Genomic DNA, 23108 nt, shown 5'->3' with positions numbered 1-23108 from the left:
TTTGCCTTAGAGATTGGGACTGCTTAAATACCTGCAACAAACTCCAGTGGCAAAGAGCAAAATCATTAATTCTTCAATTAAACTGGTTTTGGTCACCCATCCTTTCTAAGGGTGACAAAAATAATTATGATGTCCAGTATGTAAAGGCGAGAAAAACCACAGAAATTCTGTGACTGTGAGAATGGCTCTGTACATAGGAGTGACTCTGTACCCAGTTTCCAGCCCTCACACTGAGAGCAGCCTCTGCTTCCCTTGGGAATCCTCATCCCAGGGATAACCAGGCACTGCCACCAGGCTCTGCACTGCACAGAATGAATCCAAACTGCTGGAACTCCTGAGCTGAGTCTCACTCCCCCAAATATTGGAAAATATTCCAACCTGCTGCCCTTCAAAGCTTGCAGGGACAGAACTCCAAGATCCTGATCCCTCTGCTGCAGTTCAGGGGGAAGGGATGTGACAAAGGTGCTTGTGTTGCACTTCAGTAAAACAAATTATTTGTATACTCAGCTACTTACAGTGAATTCTGTGACTCTCCATCAGAATCCCCAGTTACAGGTTTAAAATTTCAGGCTCAATTAACAGACCTGGACAACGCTGTTTTCTGCAACTAATTATCTCCAAATGCCAAGACACGATTCCACACACGGTACTTTTGTGAACCTCAGGATTTGCTTTCTGCACCATTATTTAAGCATAAACAGAAGGGAGCAGCCAGCAATGCCTAAAGCAGGTTGGATATCATATTATGACCTTTATAGTAACAAAAAAAAATTGCTTATGCTATCAGAAAGCCAGAACTTCTAATTAGCACAGGAACAGGATGGAGAGTGGGACTGATTATTTCCAAGGCTCGGGCTCATCCAAGATGCAAACGTTGTTCTGTCTTGGCTGATCTTTGGACTGAGAAGGCTGCTTGGGTCAAATAACAGCACAAAAAGTTTTCATTAGGTAATTCAACTGCAGCTGGGTTTGAAATGGCCATTATCCCACTGCTATGGTAATTCTTCTGTTTGGTGACAAGGAATGTTATTATTAGTAATAATATGGGGGAAAAAAATTAGATCGGATTATTAACATCCTTAAACACACACTCTCATCCTTCACACACAATGTTGTGCCTCCACGGTCATAAACGTGGATTTTCCTTCAATTTCTCCTTCGTAAGACCCAGTCCTGCAACAGAAGCTTGTCTAAAGGCAGAAGGGACCTCAAAAATGACTCTGCAGCAGTGTCAATTTATTTGACACTTAATGGAGTGACAAGGGTCCTCCAGAGCTCCCCTTCCCAGCTCCCAGATCAGCTGATTACTGAAGCCTTTGTGGTTTGCAGCAGCAAAAGGTGGGAATGAGAGTGGAATTAATCAAACTGGCTGTCAGGGGGTGACACAGGAGAGCAAAATACCAGAGGAGAGACTTCACCCACGACACCCTCAGGCTGGGACAGGAGCAGGGACCTTTTCCTGTGTCTGCGGAAAGGAAAAGCAGCCAAGGCTCAGAGGATGGAACTCTCCCATCCCTTCCAAGCTCAGGGATTGCTGGGAGGGATCCTGCTCTTCTCCAGCGTGCTCCATGCACATTTTAAATCATTTAGGAAACACGCTGGATCTCTGTGCTGCAGAAACTCTGCTTTAGGGCTGAATTATTTCAGTTGTAGAACACGACTGTCACTGCTCATCACACGTTTTCTAACCACTTAATACATGCAGATTTTGTTAACATTTCTCATTACAATTTCAGTAAAAGGAAACATCTGGTCCCCCCCGCCTCAGAAAGTTAGACTGCATCTTCCAAGCTGCCACATGCCTTTGAAATTCTGTGTTTAATCAATGCCATAATCTCCTCTTCCACAAAAATTCCACAGCACTCAGATAAGCATCCTTGCAACAATTCCCCCCCCCAACATTTCAGCACGTTTAAATGTTTCCTAAAGAAAAGAGCAGCACTGAAAAATCCACACCAAACCCAAAGGTTTTGCTGACCAAACAGCGAAACAAACAGCACAAATCTTGACAATACAAAATTTATTTCAAGCTTATAAAAATCCTCAGCATTGAAAATTCTGTCAAAAACCACAAACTGTACAATGGATATTTTCATTAAATTTTGGAGTAATGATAATTAGTGCCAGATCTTCCCAGGCAGATCATCTCAGATCACACACACACAGCTTCTCCTCCAGGATGGATCAGTCTCACACGTGCCTCGCAGATTGCTGCTCCAGAGTCAAATGTTCCAGTGCAACCTCACTGCTCAGAGTGGAGCCACCAGGGCTGTCCCAAAGCCCAGTGCTGCCTCCTCTGGGCTCCTACTGCCTGCAGGTGTCGTGGAAAGCCTCGAGGGTTCGGAAGTCCCTCCACGTGGGTGGGAGGCCATCCTGCAGGAACTTCCCACAGCGCTGGCACGGAGCCTGGAACAGCTTTATGTAACTCCTTAACCAGGTCTAGAAGGAGAAGGGAGAGAAATTAAGGAAAACTGGATGTGGATGGTCCCCTTTGTCATTACTCTTGTCAAACAGGAGCAGCAAGGACAGAGGATGTGCTTTGGCCAGGCCCCAGTGAGGTGTTTTTATAAACACACTGAAGACTACAAGGTCACTGTAGAGCTGAATTCCCACTTTATTAATCATCTCTTTTTTAGTGAGTTAAGCAAATTCATTAATAGAAACTCCTGCCCTGTGAGCAGGAGGCATTTGCAGCTCCAGAGCTGTGAGGGGAGGCGAGTGCTGCAAGGCCTCCCATTTTCACTGGGATATAATTGTTCCTCCTGGTGGTGCCTTCTCCAGCTGAGCATTGGTTTGTCCCTCGCCATGATCTATCACTCCCTGCTGCACTCCCACTGCAGGCTGGGCTCTCCAGAGCTGAAGACAGAAGGACTCCCACATCCAGCTAATGAACTTCCTCTCTAATGCGATTTCAGGATCAATACTCGCTGCTCATAAAAACACTGAGCCATTTTAAACCTGATTACACTGATGACTACATAGATATAAAATAAATAAAAGGCCAGTAGTGGTGGTGTTTGTGAGGTCTCCAGGATGAGGTGAGAGATGAGAATCTGACTCCATGTTCTCAAAAGGCTGATTTATTATTATATTATATTCAAAGAATGTTATACTAAAACTATATTAAAGAAAGAGAAGGATACAAAGAATGAATAATAAAAACTCGTGACTGACTCAGAGAGTCCAACATGGCTGTGATTGATTAATTTAAAACAATTCACATGTTTGGATAAACAATCTCCAGACTACATTCCAGAGTAGCAAAACATGGAGAAGCTGAGGTTTCTTATCTTCCCAGGAGAAGAAATCCTGGCAAAGGGATTTTTCAGAAAATATGACAGTGACAAGTAGTGCTGAACAACACAGGGTAAGTTGAGATGTTCTTTCACAAAGTTCCTGCCTCTGAAATGGGTTGTTCCCATCATCACACACAGCAATGAGCATTGCATAACCCAATTCCCCACTCAAGGAGATACACAACTAAAAAAGCCCTAGACCAGCAGATTTATACTGTGAAGGATGCACATGAATCTTGTCACTTAAAGTCCTATTGAATTCCATCGATAGGAGAAAATTGTTCTCTAAAGAAGAGGTCAGCTGAGTTTATTGAAACAAATCCTTCCATCTTCATCAGAGTCTTCTCTATAGCAACCAAACCTTGGGCTGTCAATAACTCTCCTCCAGAAGAACCAGATCTTGTCTGGGTTGAGCAGTAAATACGGGAACAAGGGCAGCACAACTCTACAAGCAAATTGCTGTTATTTACTTCAGCTTGGATGGGCTTTGCTTGCACTATTAAGAAATCGAATTTTCTGAGCCATCATACAAAAATAGGTAAATGAAGTTAAATTGTGCACTTAAGACATGTGTTGACAGTAAAGAAAGGAATGGGTTCTTCATTCCCATCAGAAAATTAGGGCTCCAGAAGATCCTGTCGTGAGGATTGCACAAGTGACAGCTGAAAGGCCCAACATATTGACACTTGTGCTGGTTTTGCTTTGTTGGAAGCTTTGGTGTTTTCTCTGATCAATACAGCAGGGCCTTGGCTCACACAAACCACTTGTTCTACTCAACACTCATTTTCAGGACTATGTTGAACATGGATCTGACCAGTAATGGTTGCTTTCACCTTTCAAAACTGATTATTTTAAGATGCACTTTGCAAATCTCTGATCTTAGTGGCCTTTTTATTAAACAACCAATCCAGCACAGCAGGGAGGAGAGCCTGACTGCTCTGAAATTACACACTGGAAATTAAAGATGTAAAAAAACTGGTGCTAAATACTCCTAAAGACAGTGAATAGCAAAATGAGATTTATGTTTCTTATAGTCTCAGCTGCATTGCTCCAGGGGAAGGGGCAACATAAAGGAAGGAAGTGGAGGAAAAAGCCTGAATTGTAAAGAAAATCTCCCCAAATCCTCCTCTGACTGCAGCAGAGAGAACAGCAAGAGCTTCCACTGCCAGAATTCATCTTGGTAGAAGGAATCCTGAATCCTAATTCCTTGTATTCACCCTTTGATTAACACGGCTGCTTCTTATGCAAGTTTATTTCACAAATAGGATTCTAAATACAAAAAGAATTAAACGGGATAAACTTAAACCTGTACATCAAGGTAGAATTGTATTGGATTAATTTTATTCAGTAAGAGAAGATCTGAATCCTCCAGTATTTCCTTGCTTCTCCAAACACCTGCAGCTGAGCTGGGTGAGTACACACAGTCCCACAGGAACAAAGTTTGGATACAAAATGGAACTTTCTGTAAATAATGCCCATCACTTCCCATACTGGGTAAACTCCTCAGTTTAAACTCCTGGATCACTAATTCTGGGAATTTCAATTTCCTCTTACCAGGGAACTTTCAGTGGAGCAGATTTTGTAGATGCAGAACTGTGCAAGGGCTGGGCCAAAGGACAGAGTTTGGTTGAAGGAGTTTTTCCTCCTGTTCTGACCTTTTCAGACAGGAATCATCAGGCCAACACTGAGACCTGGACAGAAGAGCCATTCCCAGCTCAGGTTTCCAACACCAATTCCCCCAGGGAAATGGGGATGAGATCTTGATCCCAGTCTCTGGGGAAATTCCAACTGCACCAGAGCTGCCTGTGTCAATCACTGCCAACACACAAACTGGGCTGGGAAAAGGTGTTTTACAACACACTTACCATGAAAGACCTGACCACCACATCTGGCATCTGGGGCAGCTGGTAGTGCAGCAGGGCAGTGGTTGCATGATCTGTCACCTGCATCAGACCAAAGCAGAAAAAATACCTTTATTATTATATCTTTATTCACTCCCCATTTCACACAGAGCAGTGTCAGCCTGCAGGAAAACCATGAATTCCACGGGGAGGTAGCAAACCAGGGAGTACAAGGATTACTCAGTTTCATTTCCTCTGACATCAGGAATTAATTAATATGATTATGGTTTATAAATACTTGCATTACTAAAAGATTTCTGATAAAAAGCTTTTTAATTTCCCAGACAGAGCCATAGCAAGATCACACATTTGGGAATTGCACATGGGCACAATACATATAAAATGTGTATTTATAATAACAAGAATTATTACAAGAAAAATCAGGAAAACTAACCAGTGCTGACAAGACTTTTTTTTTTTTTAATAAGTACATTTTTTCAAACTATTCTGGAAGGGGCAGTTTCTGACAGTTATGATACACTTTTCTAGCAGTATTCAGCCTGTCAGCTGTTATCAGCACAGTCAAGAGCTTACTGCTTCTTAGAAATTCCATGTTGAATGCAAGAAATTACTGGGAAAACTGTTTATGCTGGACAATAAAGAATTCAGAACAACAACAACACAACCACAAGAGCTCTTTCACAGATTTCAACTCATGAATCTCAATGGTCCCCATCAGTAATGTCAAAGCTTCCAACAAAATACATGACTTTACAGAGAGTGATTTAATTGCATTTTCTAGTTCTGGCATGGGAGTGGAGCTCTTCTCAGGGCCAGTCTACAGACTGTAGCAAAGTTGGAGTAAGAGGAAGTGAGAACTGAAATTCCCAGTGCTATTCCCAGCTAGCTCCAGTTGCTCCCCATTTGCAGTTCAGTCCAATTCAGCAATGGGAGCTGGAGCACTCCAAGTTTCACTGCAGACAAGAGAGGCTCGTGCTTGAAGCTATTCAGGGAGGTGGTTTTGCCAAAGATATATTCCTGAATAAATCCATGTATAGCCAGGCTCTCATTCACACCACACAAACTTCCTCCACAGAGCTCTCCATCACATCAGGCTGTCTGAATCCAGTTCTGAGCTTTTCTGCTATTTCAGACCCAGGATCTGCTCCCCACCATTCTCACACACCCAGCTCCCTCACTCACATGTGATTCTGACATTTGGAAGGCAAAACTTTCAGGACTTTGCACATCCTGGTGAGTTTGCAAAAACATTCACAAAAAGGACCCCGGCCTGTTTTAGCCATTCCTGTGTTACCATGTAAAAATAAATATGAGAAATAATGTGATGAACTGTGCATTAACAGCACAGCATAACTCAAACCAGCCATTGCTTTTAAACACATCTCATGCAGTGCTCAGAAGCCCCACCAGCTTTCTGAATTTTTCTTTGAGCTGGTGCTTTTATAGGATAGTAGCAGACATGTCAAAGAATAGGAAGTTCTGAAGATATTTATGAGCAGCCGTTCTCCTTCTGCTGTATTTCTACTTCTAACAAACTGTGGTTTGTTATTTTTCTTTTTTTTTCTTCCTCCTGAACAACAAAGTTGTTTTCTCTTGGCACTGAAGGAAGTTGCTTAAAAAATACTGCTATTAACAAATTTAAATTGACTGGCTACTTTGGCAAAGTTGCCCATATGCTGTTGCTATTGTAATGTAAAGATAATGAGATTCCTTGGGGAGATGAAAGCCATCCCAGCATTGCTGGAACACTAATAATGCCTTCTGCACGAAAAGAAGGCAATTTCTACCCTAAGCAAGAGCTGATAGCTAAAAAAGATGAAAGTGGGTGTAAAATTTGAGGAAGAAAAGTAAAGGAATGATTCCCCACCCCTTCCCAACCCAGCAGAAAAGAGCTGGGCCATGGATATACTGCCCAGGGCATGGGAGAAAGGGAGAATTTAAATCATTTAACCCCCCCAAGATAAGAGACAATGAGAGAAAACACAAACTGATCAAGATTAAAAAAGAAGAGGCAAAAGGAAAAAAAAAGAGGAGGGGGAAAAGAAAAAAAAAATCCCAGAAGATCAATACCCAGCTTTCCTAATGGCAATACAATTTCACACCAAAGCAAAGCAAAACAAACTGTGGATGTGCCAGCTCACTTAAGGGACACACTTCTTCTTCCAGCCAAGCTGGAATCAGAAACTAATTTATTCTGGGTGTAGGATGATATTTTGTACATCTCAGGGTTTTATTTTATTAACTCCACTTTTATCGTTGTGCCTTACCTGCTGCTCTCTAAGTTATCAGTCACTTTCTAATTTCTCTTTTTTTTTTTTTTAATAGGGAAACATATTCAGGGGAGCACACATCGATTGGGATAGCTCTGCTCTGGACCTTGAAATGGATTTTCAAGAGATCTTGCAGAAGAGCTCAATATTTCACAATTCATCTATTGAAAAGCACTTGTGTTTCTTGTCTAAAAAAAAAAGGAAAAACAAGGCTATCTCCTGCAGCAAAATTCTGCTGAATAAAATAGCCATTGTTGAACTAAGCACTTGGAGACTGAGGAAAAGAGACTTCAGTGACATGGAAAAAACAGATTTGGGAAAAAGTCTCAATTTTTCACAGGCAGAGTTGTAGTGCATTGGAATAGTAGTGAGATTTCCAAAGGTGACACATCCAAAAATGGCTTTATTGGGCTTTGATGACACTGGTTAATCATACAGCATTCCCAAAGCTGGAAAAGCCATTAAAAAAATTAAATTATACCATTTACAGGGGGAGAAGCCTGAGCAAGTGCTTCCTGTAAGTGGGAAAAGCAGCACAAAAACAAAGACCTAAGGCACAGCTTTGCCCCACCACAGACCAGGGGGATGCAGCTACACCTGGCCTAATAAAAACAATCACATGGCTGAATTATAAAAGCTTTCCCTCTCCCCATGTATCTTATCTCACTGCCAGGAAATATCCTTCTCAAAAGTGAGTGCAGAACTTCCTTTAAGAGCCACAACTTTCCTTGCCACTCACTGCTTTATTCCCTCAAGCATGGCACTGACAACTCCATCTAATATAAAGGGATTCTTTAAATCCCCTGAGAGGTTTTTAATTTTTTTTTTCCCAAACCCTTGTAAGTTCATGGCCTTAACAGTAGCCTGTAGCAATGAGCTGTGAAGGCTGATCACAGCACTGAGGGAAAGGAAAAAAAAGGAAGTTATTTTATTAGTGTTTAGATCTTTTATAGCATGGAAAACTGCACCAATGCCTTTGTTCATTTCCAAGGATTCCCATTACTCAATTCTCTCTCCAGGAACAGATCTGAGTCTCTCTGGAGGGAATGTGGTGCCTGAGAGGTGCTGGGAAGGATGATGGATGGAACAGGCACTGAGGAACTCACAAAAATCTCTGCACACCCTTCCCCACTTCCAGTTCAGGAAAGCACCACCACACTCCTCTGAAACACAGGATTTATCAGTTCTTTTCAGAGCTTGCAATGTTTAGTTATGATTTTGCTTGTTCTGCTAATTTGGACTGGGTGCCAGAGGTTTTATTTCACTCCAGGAGGTCTCTGGGGAGAGGCAGGGGCTGGTCCTGCCCAGGTGACCCTGGAGCCACCAGCTCCTCTCCTTGAGCAGCAGCAGCAGCAGCAGAGCCCACGCTCTGTCTCATGCATGCATTCATCCTGCATGTGATCTCACTCTGAGATTATTGACAGGAATACATCTTCATACATTACAATACTTATGTGCCCTTGTGCTGGTGAAAATGCCAGCCCTTTGGGATCACAGGGCTCACAAACAGCTTCTCCAAGGTCTGCTGAAAATCTGCTTTGGGGAGAAGATCAAGCAAAATCACAACCAGTTTGTGGCATTCCTACACTGTTTAGGTGAAAATAAGGATGGGACTCTAAGATCAGAATGAAATATATGGGTTTAAAGCTTTTGCATATGATTTAAACAGCCAACCTGCTCAAAGTACCCAGCAACACCAGCTCTGCTGCTCTTAACTGAGCAGCTGCTTGACACCATCTCCCAGTTTGATCCCCTCACAGCAGCTCCAAAATTCTGTTCTTCCCTCATTTTTTGAATGCAAAGTTATGAACATTGCACCATTCTTTACAATTAGAATTTTGAACTCTCTGCACAATGACTGGAATTATGCAGCCTTCATGTATACCAGGATTTAAGCCTCAGAATCTTTCCTTATTTCCTGTTTTATTCCTCCTCTTGCTTTAGTGGATCAAGAGGCACAAGGTGTTAAAATTAGGAGGTTTAAGATGAAAACATCTGCTCTTCCTGTGGAGTTTAAATGTCACACCAACATGGCAGCCTGAAAAACCTTTTCTTTGCTCCTTGTGCTTCTGCCCTTTGAGCATTCCCCTCTCTTATTTCCCAGCTCCATTCTCTGGATCTAACCCTGCTGCTGCATTCAGTGCCTGTAAGGTTTGGTCACCCCAGGAGCAGATTCAGGAAGTCCCCAGGGAACTGGGAAAATGAGAGTACACTGGAACAGAAATGGCCCTCCAGGAGCTGCCCCCCATCAAATCACACACACCCAGGTCTCCTGCCTAATAAACAGGAGAGAGAAAAGCCTTGCTGACACAGCCAATGTTTGCAAACAAAAAGTCAGGACAAATTTAGCTTGGTTTGACAGGGCTGCATTGAAGATCAGAGGTCTCTGGTCCTACAAAGTTGTGCTGCAACCCTGTGAGGATGTGACAGGACTGCAGCTCCCCCAGGCAGGGATCTGGGGAGCTCCAGATGTTTTATTTGTGTTATCATTGAAGACAGATTTTGGGAACTTGGCTGGGGTTTTAAAGAGGAGCAGCCCTGTCCTTCTGTTCATTTAAAGGCAGCAGAAAGGGCTGCTCAGCCTCCTCCATGGGGGCAGCAGTTACTCATCCCTATTTTTCCTTTTTCCACATTGCCATACTGGTGACTGCCATGAGAAACACATTTCAAGAACATTCAGATGTGCTCTGACACATTTACTCATGATTTTTTAGTGGCATGAAAACATTTGTTCAGAAAATCCTGCAGTACAGATCCTACCCTGGTAACAGAGTGTGATAGTTTCTGTAACACTATTTTATCTATTTCCTTCATTTTGCTACTCCTAAATCACTACTCCTGGGTATTGCAAACAGACACAAGTGCAGCTTTAGAGAATAAAGAGGAAATCAAACCAAGCACTGCACCACAGAGAATTTACTATGCTGAACCACAGCACTTTCTGTCACCTGTTTGAAAACTTGACGTGGGTCTCAGCCTTAACTTCTTCAACTATCAGCTCAATCTGCACCATCTATTGATTAAAAGCTGCCATCACCTTCCATTTTTATCACATTTCTCAGGCAAGAATCTGAGAGCTCTATGCAACCAATTCAGTGAGAGCTCCTGTGAAGTCAGCAAATATTACCCCAGCCTGAGGGATGAGAAACTCAGCCAAAGAGAGGTGAAGGTGTCCAAGGTAACACAGTGACAGAGCCAGCAACAAAATCTATAAAACTACTATAAAAACCCCCCACAAACAGTTGTTCAGCTGTTACAGAACACCCTTTCCCTGAAGTCTTTCTGGGTTGGATTTATTTTTTGGTAAATATGAATAATTTGATATTTATCAAGAGAAAACTGGACAACAGGAACTTAGGAAGAGAAGAAAGATTCTCATTTATCCATACTGCAGCCACAGAGGCAGCAGGAAGAGGGGTATTTTATGTTTTCTCACTGATCTCTTCCATCTTCTGCTCTGAAAGTATCACCTGGACATGAAGGGAAATTTATTCCACTTATTTATGCATCCTGAGTCCTTAACATGGACATCTAAGCAAACTGGACATTTACTGAACTCTGTTATCTTGCTATAGACAATTATATCATCAAAACCTGATTATTTATTATCATTTAACACAAATTTCAGCAAGTTATTCTAAACAAAAACATCCAGGAGGACAATTTTATGCCCAAATGAGTGTACAACCAAACACACACTCTGGGAAATGAAGAAGATGCAGGTCATTCCATAACCTTACATTTATTCCACTGCAAAAATCACTTTAAAGCAGGCTAATAAACAAATGCTGTTTTACTTCCTGCTCTATTACCCTACTTGATGCTAAAATAGAAAGAATATTTCAACCACTAAATCTCCGGGGTAAAGAACCAACTGCAGCAAAAATTCGCTTTAATGCCAGGCAGAGAAGGGAGAGCAACCCAGCTCCCCAAAAGCTGCCTTTGATCTGCAGCAGGGCAATATCCCAGGTCAGCATCCTCCCCTCCTGCCTGCCTCTGAAATCCTGGAAGGGAGCTGCACAAGCACAGCCAAGATGCCAGAGTTGTGACCCCTGTTTTTAAGCCCTTTCGAGTCCCTGACCCCCATTTGCTTCACAAACTCCAAAGGAGGATGAAAGGAGCCAGAGCAGCAGCTGGAGGCTCCAGCTCCTTGAACTGAGGCTTGAGGGAAGGGAAACTGGAATTTAAACTCGGATCAATGTGAACTTACAGCATTCTGACAAGAGGCCTTCAAAGAGAAATCTTCCCTTCCTTGAAAATAGCAAGATATAGATCTTTCTAAAATACACTTTAACCCTCTTAGCAGTTTTACTTTTATTGCTGCCATTCTCTCATCAGGCTTCTCTTACTTTATGGCACAACATTCATTCCAGTAAGTCCCTCCTCTCGCTTACATCATCATGGGAAGAAGGGCAGGCAAAAATAATGCCATGGAAAATATTTCCAAACTCATTCTGGAAAGGGGGTTCCACTGATTTATTAAACTCAAGCTCTTAGGAATGTGAGGGAACAAACCCCAATGAAAACAACCAAGCAAAATCCAAATGAACCTGTAACCTTTCTCCCCCAAAAGATTTAAACTGATTTCTCATGAAATTTTAAGACTAGTGTAGTATAATCTCTGATTTCCTATTCCAAACCATGGGCTGGAACTGTGATGGGAAATAAATCCAAATTAAATAACACTAGAAGTGATCTTCTTTTCTACTCACAGTTTTCCATCATTACAGATTATTGTTTGCTATTTGCAAGTTGTGATGACAAAGAATAAATTCTGAATTATTTAACATAAAGGCCCAGATATTTAAAATCAATTCCACATATGTGCCTTAGGTAGAGAGAAATGATGTGAGACTTACCTTCTGAAAAACTTGATAGTTGGATTTAGACCATATGTCAAGCTACAGTAGGAAAAAAAGAAAAAAGTTATAAATTACTACAGATAAAGAAGCAGCTTTGGAGAGAAAATGGATCAACAAAGATGCATCTCTGAGTTCACTCTTTTGACCCCTTGCCCTCACCTGTTGCAATCCAAGAAAGGGAATTAATAACATAAGATTTCCTTTGTATTGCAATGAAGAATGGACAGAGTTCAGCAGAGTTTCAATAAAAAAATTATACATACAAGACCTGTTGAATTAATGAGTTCTCTTTAAAAAAGCAAAATCTTCATTTGTATGGGGTTGTGGCTGATCTATGCAAATATTCATCAGCTTGAGTGTGTTTCCAAAATGAGGGCATTTTTATTAAGTTTATGCTTGTCTTGTGTTGAATAAGTGATTCAGTTACAAACGACACAAAGAGCATTTAGCTGAATTAAGCCAAAGCTTTGGGTCTACTGGGGCTAAATAAAACATCCCTCAGGAAACTGCATTTACATTTGCAGACAAAAATCACACTAAGAGAGATTTAAGGTTGTAGATAACTGCATGCATCCATGACTTAAACGTGTGGTCAGCTACACACAAACTAAAAGAACAAAATTGGAATTTCAGGTTTATTAGCTCTGGTGTTTAATAATTCCTACTGACATGTCAATGCTCTCTTAGCCAGCCCTGTGGAACAGCTCAGACTCTGTCAAGGAAAAGCAGCAGGGAAAAACAAGAGGAGCTTCCATCAATCCCAGACTTGCAAATCACTTTTTTTTCCAACAGATCCCAGTGTACTCAACAATTCTGTATGCACAGAACTTGTCACAGGAAAGGTGTCTGATAAAGCATTAATCTCAGGAATCTCAGTCTAGACAGAAGAAGTTCTGAGTGAATTTATGAAGCAGGAGTAGCTCCTCTAGCGCCTGATACCAGGGTTGGCCACACGTGTTCTCACAAGGGGGTTCTCTCTTTTCCTGGTACAACTCATTATTTCAGCTCTGCCTTAGGTGCCCATACATTCCAACTGACAGTACAACTCTCCAAAGGCACAAAAAGAGCCTGAAATGAAGGAAGTCATGTGAAGTGAGTAAAACACATTAGAGGGAGGTGAGGGAAGCGAGGGGGAAGGATGCTGAGTCCAAGTGATTAATTCACCATGCTAAAAATGGTCAGAATGCTCAAAGCTCTCACTCTTGCAGGAGCAGCAGCGTGAAGCGGCCCATGTCCAAATCCTGCCCAGCAGTGACTCCTGGGTCCCCAGAGCTCAGAGGGGACAGGATGATGCTAAAGCTTCAGAAGCTGCTCCAGGATCGATGTTTCACAGCTCAGCACTGCTGACCTTGCCCTGAGACAAAAGGCAGCTGATGTCCCAATGTCCCAATGCCTTCTCCAGGCTGGATGGGGACAGGAGTACCCTGAGGCACCTCCCTGCAAACCTGGTAACATTTCCTGGCTCTTGGGGTGAGATCAAGAACCTCTGTGAACACCAGCATTCAGACCTTGACCCAAGCTTGATTTATTATCCCACCTGGGAAAGCAGCACTGCTCTACCAGATTAGAAAGGCCTACATTTGAAAATAAAAAATTAATGTATATTTAAAAAAAAACCCACTCTGTTTTAATGTAATTTACAGCTTTTCTTTGACTGCAGAGTTGCTGTAATTGGAATGTATAGATGGTTTGCTAATCTCCAGTGATCAAACCAAGTATGTGATCCTCTCTAGTTAGGCTCAAAAAAAAAAAAAGTCCACTTCAGATGCTGCTTTAAGATGAGTCCAACAGGTTCTGAATGTTCATTAGTTGGCATGGAGATGGGAAAGCTGAAAAAGTAATGAATGCCTGTCTTACAGACGTAATGTTATCCATGTTAAAAAAGGAAGAAAGAAAAAAGAAAGAAAGAAAAAGCCACTAGCCCCTGCTCCATGCATACATCCTAAATGAGTGCCCACCTCTCCCTCCTGAAACTGAGGATTAAGGCAGAGGCAGATTAAAGAATGCATCATTATAGGTCTATTATTCTTCAACTTTTCACTTTCAATCAAGACACACATTTGTAACTAAAAAACTGCTGAAAGCACAATTTCGGGGCATCCTCTGCATGTGAATTAAACAGGGGCTTTCTCTCCCCAGTGCCCCTCTCCCCAGCCAGCCCCAGCAGCTGGAACAAGAGGCCGTTTGCTGAAGGTCGCGGAGCGATTTCAAAGGCGATAACAAACCCGAATGTTCCCTGCATCCCATATCAAACAGGTCCGGTGCCAACACTTATTAGAGAAATCAGATTCAACCCCCCCTTCACCCAAACACACACACAGCCAGCTTTGAAGTGGTGAGAATGCAGGGATCAGAAATTACCCCAGAGACAGCTCTGCCTGTCTTTGAAGCTTTCCTTTGATACCACTATTTCTTCTCCTCTCTTACGCTAGGAGGCTAAAAGCTGCCTTTTCTTATTGATATGGGGTAATTAATGAAGCCACAGCATTAACATAACCCAAGTTCCTGAACATGAGAATTCAACAGAGACACTTATGTTTCTTTAGTTAAGTCTAAGGGATGCAAAATAGGAATTTGGCTAGTGCCCACATGCCCTGTCAAGGTGGTTCTTGGTCTCTGCATCAAAAGAAAATCATGGTATCATCATGCCAAAAAAATCCCAATATGATTTTTTTGTTGGCAGATCAATGACTCAGCTGCCCTGTGAAGATGAGCTGCACAGCTTCATTTAGTCAGGAATCAGGAAAACACTAGTGATTAATTACCATCCATGGTTAAATTTCAACGCACAACAAGCATGTCACAGTCTGAAATTAAGGGTGGCACTGTGCCACCACTAAAATCATGAGGGTAATTAAAATGCATCAGTCTGTGGTGGACATGAAGGGTTAGGATGGTGAGCAACAGCAACTGTGAGCAGGTCCAGCACCCACGACATGTCAGAGCCTGCCAGATCTCACTTATTGTTTTTGCAAAGTGGCACCAAAAATGTCCAAGTTATGCAGCTGGCAGCTTGGCAAAGAAATTCTGCAGGGTCTGTGAATAATTCACGAGAGAGGTACACGAGGCACTCAAGAAATGCAATGATTCTGTCTGTATAAGCAAAGCTTGAAAAAAAGCCCCAGAATGGCTGGTCTTGTTTTACTCACTGCAAGCTTAAAACTTCTGCTCTTTCACCTTAATTTTGAAAGGATTTAAATGTATAAGAGGGAGAACCCAATTTAGGGAGACTTCAGCAGAGACCACGTGAGGCTCTCATGTAAGCACCTGTCAACGTGCACAGCTCAATGTGTGAGCACACAGCAAGATAAAGCAACCTGGAAAATGCCATGTCAGCTTTCCTGGGTAACTGCTGGTGTGTCACTGTGCAGCTCCACCACCAGGAGAAAAACCCAGATTTGGGGTTTTTTTGCCAGACTTAACTGACTGAAGGACCAGAGGAGTCTCAACAGCTCTGCTGTTTGCACTGGTCTCTTCCTTTTATGTCCCCAGCAATGTAGAATTTGCTAAAAACCAGTGTATTTTCAGTAATAAATGATGACTGCTCTGATCAGAGGGGAAATCTTTGGCCTCTTCTGTGCACAGTCCATTTCTCACTTAGTGTCTGTGTGACCAGTCTCCCAGTGATGGCAATTCTCCTTTTTTAAATACCACTGAATACATCTGGTTGCCTCAAACTCCTCTCTACTTGTAAAAAGTCTTTTTCCACTGAATTTCACTTTTTGCACTTAAAGGCCTTTCCAATGTGTGCAGTTTGGAGGGTGACTCAACAGACCCTCATCCAGTTATTTAAGTGCAAAGAAGATTTATCCAGTGTCCCTTCTTCAGTGTGCCTTACAGAAAAGAGGCACTTCAGCATTGCCATATTGCATGTTAGCACCTAATTCCTCATCTCCCTGTTGTTTACAAATATTAAATGTTTCCTAGGAATACATAAGCTAAGTCCCAAGTCAACAATGACTGTGTAAACTGCTCCCTGGAAAAATTATCACCGCCCACTGTGTTCCTGAGGGTTCTCCATATTTCTGTTATTTAATAAGGATGATACTCACTGATCTTTTTCTTACTTTTTTGGTGTGTTTCTCCTTAATGCTGGTGCATTTTTCATGCTATCAGGCTAGCAACTGAGAAGGCAGAATGGTGTAGAAGCCTCACTGAAGTACCTTCCCAACAGCATCTGTTGTGACAGGGAAGGAATTGCAATGGACTCTGTTCCTAACTGACTGCGATCGCTCATTCCCAGCAGGCACAATAAGGAAAGCAAATCACTGTGAGAGCACAATCTTAATTCTTATTCTCCAATTACCAGAGTAGTTAATTAGTGACAAAAAAAAAAGGAGCTTACTGTTTGTCAATATGTGCTCCAGTTGGCAAAACTAGCAAACTACGCATTTATTTAATCTTCCAAGCCAAATTTGCTCATGATTTAAGTGGCTCCAACTCCAATTCTACTTCAGTCAAATGAAATGTTCCTATTTATACCTGAAACAGAGACCTTCAGGTTTGCAAAATCTCTGGGATGCCCACTGGAATTGCAAAGTGCCACGTAAAGGTCACAGGTTGGTGCATCCTTGCAGGAGCAGTCACACAGCCCAGGGTTGGACACAAAGTTAAATGAGTAGAGAACAGACTCCCCTGCAGACTGGCTTAAAGCAAGAAATGAGCCAGGTGTTAACAGCAATGCTCTGGAGGAGCAGAGCTGCTCCCCACTGACAGCAAACAAAGGTTAGTGCCCCGTGCCCAGAGCTGGCCTTGGCAAGTCCTGCTGTCCCCTGGCAGCGAACGATGGCAGAGGAACAATGTGCAGCTCCCAGGAGAGTTCACCTTGAGCTCAACAGAATCCCAGTGCCAGATGCTGAGTTTCAGAAAGGAACTCCTTACTTAGCTTTTCAGCATATATAGCATTATTGTATTTCAAGGGAGCTTCAAAGGAAACTGGATTCATCAGAGAAAACGAGCACACCCAAATGAAGTGTGACATGGGAATCCATCACACACTGTCAGTGCTCTCTCAGCAGACCATCATTTCACTTCCATGCAGAAACCTGGGGTGAAGAGGGGCTGCTGCTGGAGCTCTGTATTTATATGCAAATATACAGGGACTAGAGAGCAGCTGCTTCTGTTGCAAACTGGTATTTAAACCTGCCTATATGAAAAAGGCAAATTAAAATTAAGCAATTTTTATTTTACTACTTCTTAGGCCAATCCTCCGCCCTTTGAGGAAGAATGTCTCACCTGGGAGATGGAGCTGCACTATTTCCTTCAGCAGCTCAGCTCCTGGCCTTTCCCAGAGAACAGAGGTTCAGACTCAGAGCTGCTGAACTCTGGGTCAGCACACAACGTGCTTCTGTGTGCTGAAACACAGTTATCACTTCTGAAAGGAAAAGAAGTCTCACCTCATTATAACATGGCCTATGGGTGCCAAATATTCATCTTGATATAATGAACTTCTTATTTTAATAGGCTTCATAATCAGAAGAGAAAGCTCCAGAGAGACAGTGTGAAACATGGAGGTATTTAGTGCTGTTGCTGGAACAGAGAATCCTGGTGGATGTCTGAGGAACAGAGACCCTTCCAGCCTGGAAAGAGACCTGAGCTGAGCCAAGGCCATCAGGTCCTGTTAACATCTCCTGATGTGCTGAGGAGAGCCAGATGGAGAGTGTGCAGGCACAGGAAATCTCAGGGTTCAAGCAGGGTGAGCTGTTCACAAAATAAATCACTTGTGGAAACAGGTAACACTTGCTGTAGTAGCTGCTGTTCAAGATGTGCTGCTGCTGGCAAGCAAATTCTTGAGGAGCACCTACCAGTGATCCTCTCTGTTGTGTTTATCAAGGCAAAAAAACCAGCCCAAGATTTCTCAATGGCTCTCAGAAGAGGGAAAGCTGAACCTTGGGCTGTTGATGTGCTGGTACACTGCAAAAATGTTTTCTCAGCAGACACTATGAACACAGCAACTGGGGTCTAAGGTGATAAATCAGAAATTCAAGCAAAGGCTTCAGAGCTTACAAAGAACTCAGAGATATGGGGATGCAAAACCCAAGCAAAACAAGACAGATTTAAACTGGAATGTTCTGCAAACATTCCAAGTCCTTTGCCAGTTTTGCATTTCCAGTGTGCCTGCAGTGGGATCCCAATTTTCTGCCATGAAAACAGATGGAAATGAAGTGCAGTGCTGCTGGAGAGGCTGTGACCTATTGTATTTGCAGAGCCCCTCATGGCAGGAAGGAATGATGAATCTGACTCCATGTTCTTGAAGGCTAATTTATTATTTTATGATACTATATGATATTAAAGAATGCTATACTAAACTATACTAAAGAATACAGAAAATATACTTACACAATGCCAAAAAGATAATAATGAAAACTCCTGACTCTCTCCAGAGTCCTGACACAGCTTTGCCAAAGAGTGAAAACAACCCACAGCAAAAACCAATAAAACAATCACCTGTGGTAAAACAATCTTACATTCCACATGTGAGCACAACACAGGAGAAGCAAATGAGATAAGAATTTGTCTTCCTTTTTCTCTGAGGCTTCTCAGCTCCCCAGGAGAAAAATCCTGGGCGAAGGGTGTTGGGGAAGATGAAACAGGAAAATCTTATAAATATGATTGTCTGGCAAAAGATTTTGAGAATATGGAAACTATACACAAGACTGAAATGAAAGCAAGCTTTGAGATACCTCAGTTACTGAACAACAGGAAAACAATGGTATGGCCAGCTGAAGGTTGATGAAACAACACTCTCTGCTTGCAGACAGGCCCAAGGGTCAGAGGAGACCCCACTAGCTTGGCAGAAGGGGCCCAAAGAGGAGTTTTTAGGGTTTAAAATGTAACCCAGTATGGTAATGTAATGATTCTTATGGGCTTTATGTAAATGCTATAGGATTTGTGTCTCATACTAGATTGGTTAGTGAGAATCAGAATATTCAATACAGAAGATGATTTATGGTATTGTAAGGGGAACTTCGCTCTCTTACCCTCTTTTACTCTTTACCTCTTTTACTCTCTCATCATTTTTACCACACTCTTGCCTTCTCTCTCTTTACTTCTCTGTGGCTGCAGCTCCCAGCAGGGCCCTGCACCCAGGCCCTTTGCAATAAACCCCAAGTTTCACCACGTGGTCTCAGAGATCTCTTGTCTCCGTCCATCCCCACCACTCTACCCCTCGTCACTTCTACAGAAGGGATTTTTCAGAGGATCTGAGTGCCCCAGTGTCCCACCTTGTGAGTGCCCCATCCTGTGAGTGCCCCAGTGCCCCATCTTGTGAGCACCCCACCCTGTGAATGCCCCACCTTGCCATCCTCAGTGTAGACGTTCTCGCTGTAGCCCTTGACGATGGTGCGGTCGATGAAGAGGCTCCGCATCACCACGATCACCTTCAGCACCTTCCCCAAGGTCACCTGGCAAGAGCAGGACAGGGACACAAATGGGCTCAGGGTGAGCTGGTGGCGTCTGAATTTCTAAGACCAGCGAGTTAACAGCTTAAGCTGATGCAATTTCAGTTTTCAATATTTTATAGAGAGACCAAAATAAAAGATCTAAAAGCAGTGTGTGATATGAGGAGGAGAGATGCTATGAAGTGCAGAACAAACAAACATTCATTTGCAACTGAAAATGTATGAGTTCACAGAATTCCCTTGTGTAGACATGGCACTGTCAAGCAATTCTCTCCATTTTATTAACACCACAACTCAATAACTTGTCAAAAACAATGGACAAATGTGATTATTTTCGATGAATTTGATATTCTCCAATATAAGTCCACTTAGAGAAAAACAATTTGAAAGAGGAATCGGACTCTCCTAATGCTGGCTTGTAAAAGCGTACCATGAGTTTAATGGAAAACATTTTCTGTCCAATAAAAATGTAAAATTATTTCAAAGGAAACAACAGCTTAAAGTAAAAATGTTACATTTTCAAAGGTTTCATTTCCTTCTGTGAGAGTGTTAAAGTGCAAAGAATAAAACTAGTATAATGGAAAATATAGAGGGTCAGTCAGAGTATAACAACAGAAACAAGCCTAAATTATATTATTGACAAAAATGCAATAATGAAGGCATTTTAATCTAAAAATCAATTTACATTTCAAAGATGAAGTTGTACTTCAATACCGTTAAGATGTGTGTCTAACAAGGATCTTGTCTTTGTATTTTGTTATGCAGAGATTATTAGAGAGTTTTTCCTCACCCACAAAAGCATAAAACTGAGATAAAAAAGAAACAATTAGCTCATTTTAATATTTCCCAACCAGCAGCAGCTCATTTTCTGCCAGTGTTCCAACATTTCATCCTGTATAGATTAACACCCACTAAAACAAATGTGTTTTTACTGCTGACCTCAGCAGACAAATCCACACCTAAAGAAACCAGTCAATATGCACCTTTATTGATCTGTTGGATGTTATTCCTTTGTAACTTCTGGTAATGACTGCTGCCCATCACCTTGTTCCAACACCAACAGCCCCAGCCTGAGCTGATTTAATCAGCACAGAGCAGGACAGAGCCACAAACCCTGGACAGAACTGATGCCAAACCTTTGGAATAGAACAGGGAGAACTCCAGCAGGGCAGGACAAATTCACAGCAAGAGAAAAGACAGAGGAACAGGAAGGGGAGACAATGACAGCCATCAGACAGGCTGCCAGGCATAATACTGCAAGAACATAAAAAGTGGGTCAGAAGAATGGGTAATTTGTGAAGAAAAAAATGTGAAAGGCTGAAGGACAGGAAGCTGTATCAGGGCCTGAGCGATGCACATACCAGGAACCATGAACATGTATGGAAACACCACATTGTGCTGTGAATTTTGGTTTAAATGCAGTATTTTGCCAGGGTACTCTTAAACACGGTTTAGTTGGTCCTCATATACAAAAAACTGGCAGAGTTATTTCAGCGCCTGGCACTGAATTAATTAAGTTATAAATGCAAAATCATTACCCAGAGGTGCCCAAGCTATGATGCTGATCACCACTGGAATCACAGAGTTGTCATAATTGCTAACAGAATCAACTTTGAGAAAAGTTGCCAGTACATTAAGAGTTAACAGTTTTCAATTTATTTTTCTGCATTATTAAAACTGGCACTTCAGTAGGATATTGGTCTGCTGAGAAAACTGACTCTTATTTATAACTTCACACTAGGCATCAACCATACATAACAAAATTAAAAGGAAGAAAAGAAGACATTTTAAAGAAAAAGAAATCTTAATGGAAGAAGGATAAGGTTGCCCTACAAACACCCAGACCCAGATTTCTGTATAGTATTTCCTATCCTCACTGCCTTCACACACTTAAGCTGATGCTCCCTTCTTTCCTCTTTCTCTTTCCATTGTGCATTCACAGCACCTCCCGTTGCTGCCAGGTAGAAATAAATCTGAGGTTGATCTGAAGCTTGTGTGGGATGTTCCTGAAAATCCTCAGAGTGAACAGTGGAACATAATACAGTGAAAAATCCTGTGTGTGGCACTCCAGCTTGCTGGAATGAACTCACTGCTGGCCTCAAACCTCCTCCCCACATGATTCACCTGCACACATGTTCCTGCATTAGCTTCCTGCCTTTTCCCAGGTGATCTGACTTAACACCCTTCCAGTGGTTCACTCCCCACTTCCAGAATCCATCACAGCACTGAAATGTCACATCCTGCACAATGTCCAGGACAGGACCTTGATCAGCCACTTGCTTGACCACAGAAATTCAAAATTCCTGTCTCCCACATGTGTAAGGAGCTGTGCAAACCCAGCTCTAGCTGGGTACCTCAGTGAGCTCCTGAGAAAGGTCCTAGAGCTGCACTTCCCTTTACAGGGGCACCCAGGCACCCTGAAAATCCAAACTTGGGTTGGGTTGTCTGAATTAGCTCTTACAGTGCTCTGGCACTGAAACAAAAAACTTCCTCTTTTGTACCACTCTTGTTTTGACAAGAGATTCCTGCAGATTTTACTCTGGCTGGGAGAGAGATCGAGACATTGAGATTATTTCTGTAGGACTGGATCATTAGTCAAGTCTGACAGAAGCAGGAGTTTTGTAAAAGAGCAGCTCAGAGAAATTACAGTTCATGGTTTTGAGAGCACTGAAAGAATGAGGGTAGTAGTACAAAGAATGAACAACAGCCTGTCACCAGACTGGGGGATGCTGTGAGACGTGGAAGCCACAACTCTGCTCCACAGCTATTTCCAGGGTGAAGCACATTCCATATTGCACACACAGCAAATGCAATAGCCTTTATTTTTTCCTCCTGTAATCAAGATTCATAACTACTTCCAGGGCTTAATGTTTTTGTTCAACTCTGCTGTATTTTACAAATCATGTTTTTCAGCTGATCATTTTATTCCAATCCCTGCTCAACTTGGCTGCTTGGAGGCTGTGTTCAGAACAGATCTATGTATGGAACATAATTCACATTTACAGTCATGCAGCTGTGTCCCTCCAGATCACCCGAAAGAAGCTAATAAAACACTAATGCCTTTGGTAAACCAGAAATTTGATAGTTCTACTCCAAGCTCCAAAAGTGCAGATCTCTCCTGAAGGTCCAGACTCACCCAGATGGTCCCTATTTAATGGGCACTGAAATGTCCCTGCATTTCCACAGGTACCGAGAGAAATTTCCTTCCTTGTTCAGAAAAGATACCTTTCAATTGTGACAAAATGGCAACAATTTCCCTTCTAAGCCAAGTTTTCCTATTAAATTTCAACTTCTCCTGTCGATATCCTGTTAAGACAGCACTTGGCTTTTTAATATTTTGCCTGAAGGATATATGCCAACTCGTCCTTGATGTAGAAAATTTTAATTCAAATCAATACATGTACAAGGTCACTTTAAA

The 23108-nt window shown here is 42.2% G+C and overlaps 1 protein-coding gene across 1 annotated transcript in view; it reads right to left on the bottom strand.

The window, feature by feature from the left end:
* Positions 1-2005: 2005 nt before the first annotated feature.
* The window catches only part of MED27 (mediator complex subunit 27), an 85173-nt gene continuing 64070 nt past the window's right edge, over positions 2006-23108 (bottom strand). The window contains exons 5-8 of the mRNA XM_054284212.1: positions 19586-19693; positions 12288-12329; positions 5162-5239; positions 2006-2439 (exon numbers count right to left, since the gene is read on the bottom strand). Coding sequence (XP_054140187.1) covers positions 2305-2439; positions 5162-5239; positions 12288-12329; positions 19586-19693 — 363 coding nt within the window. The 3' untranslated portion in view covers positions 2006-2304. The remainder of the gene's footprint in view (positions 2440-5161; positions 5240-12287; positions 12330-19585; positions 19694-23108) is intronic.

The sequence above is a fragment of the Melozone crissalis genome, unplaced genomic scaffold (genome assembly GCF_028551555.1).
Source record: "Melozone crissalis strain CALT ecotype California unplaced genomic scaffold, PUWL_Pcris_2 ptg000041l_1, whole genome shotgun sequence".
Taxonomy (NCBI): domain Eukaryota; kingdom Metazoa; phylum Chordata; class Aves; order Passeriformes; family Passerellidae; genus Melozone; species Melozone crissalis.
The sequence above is the reverse complement of the archived record's forward strand: the minus strand, read 5'-3'. Positions and strand labels throughout refer to the sequence as shown.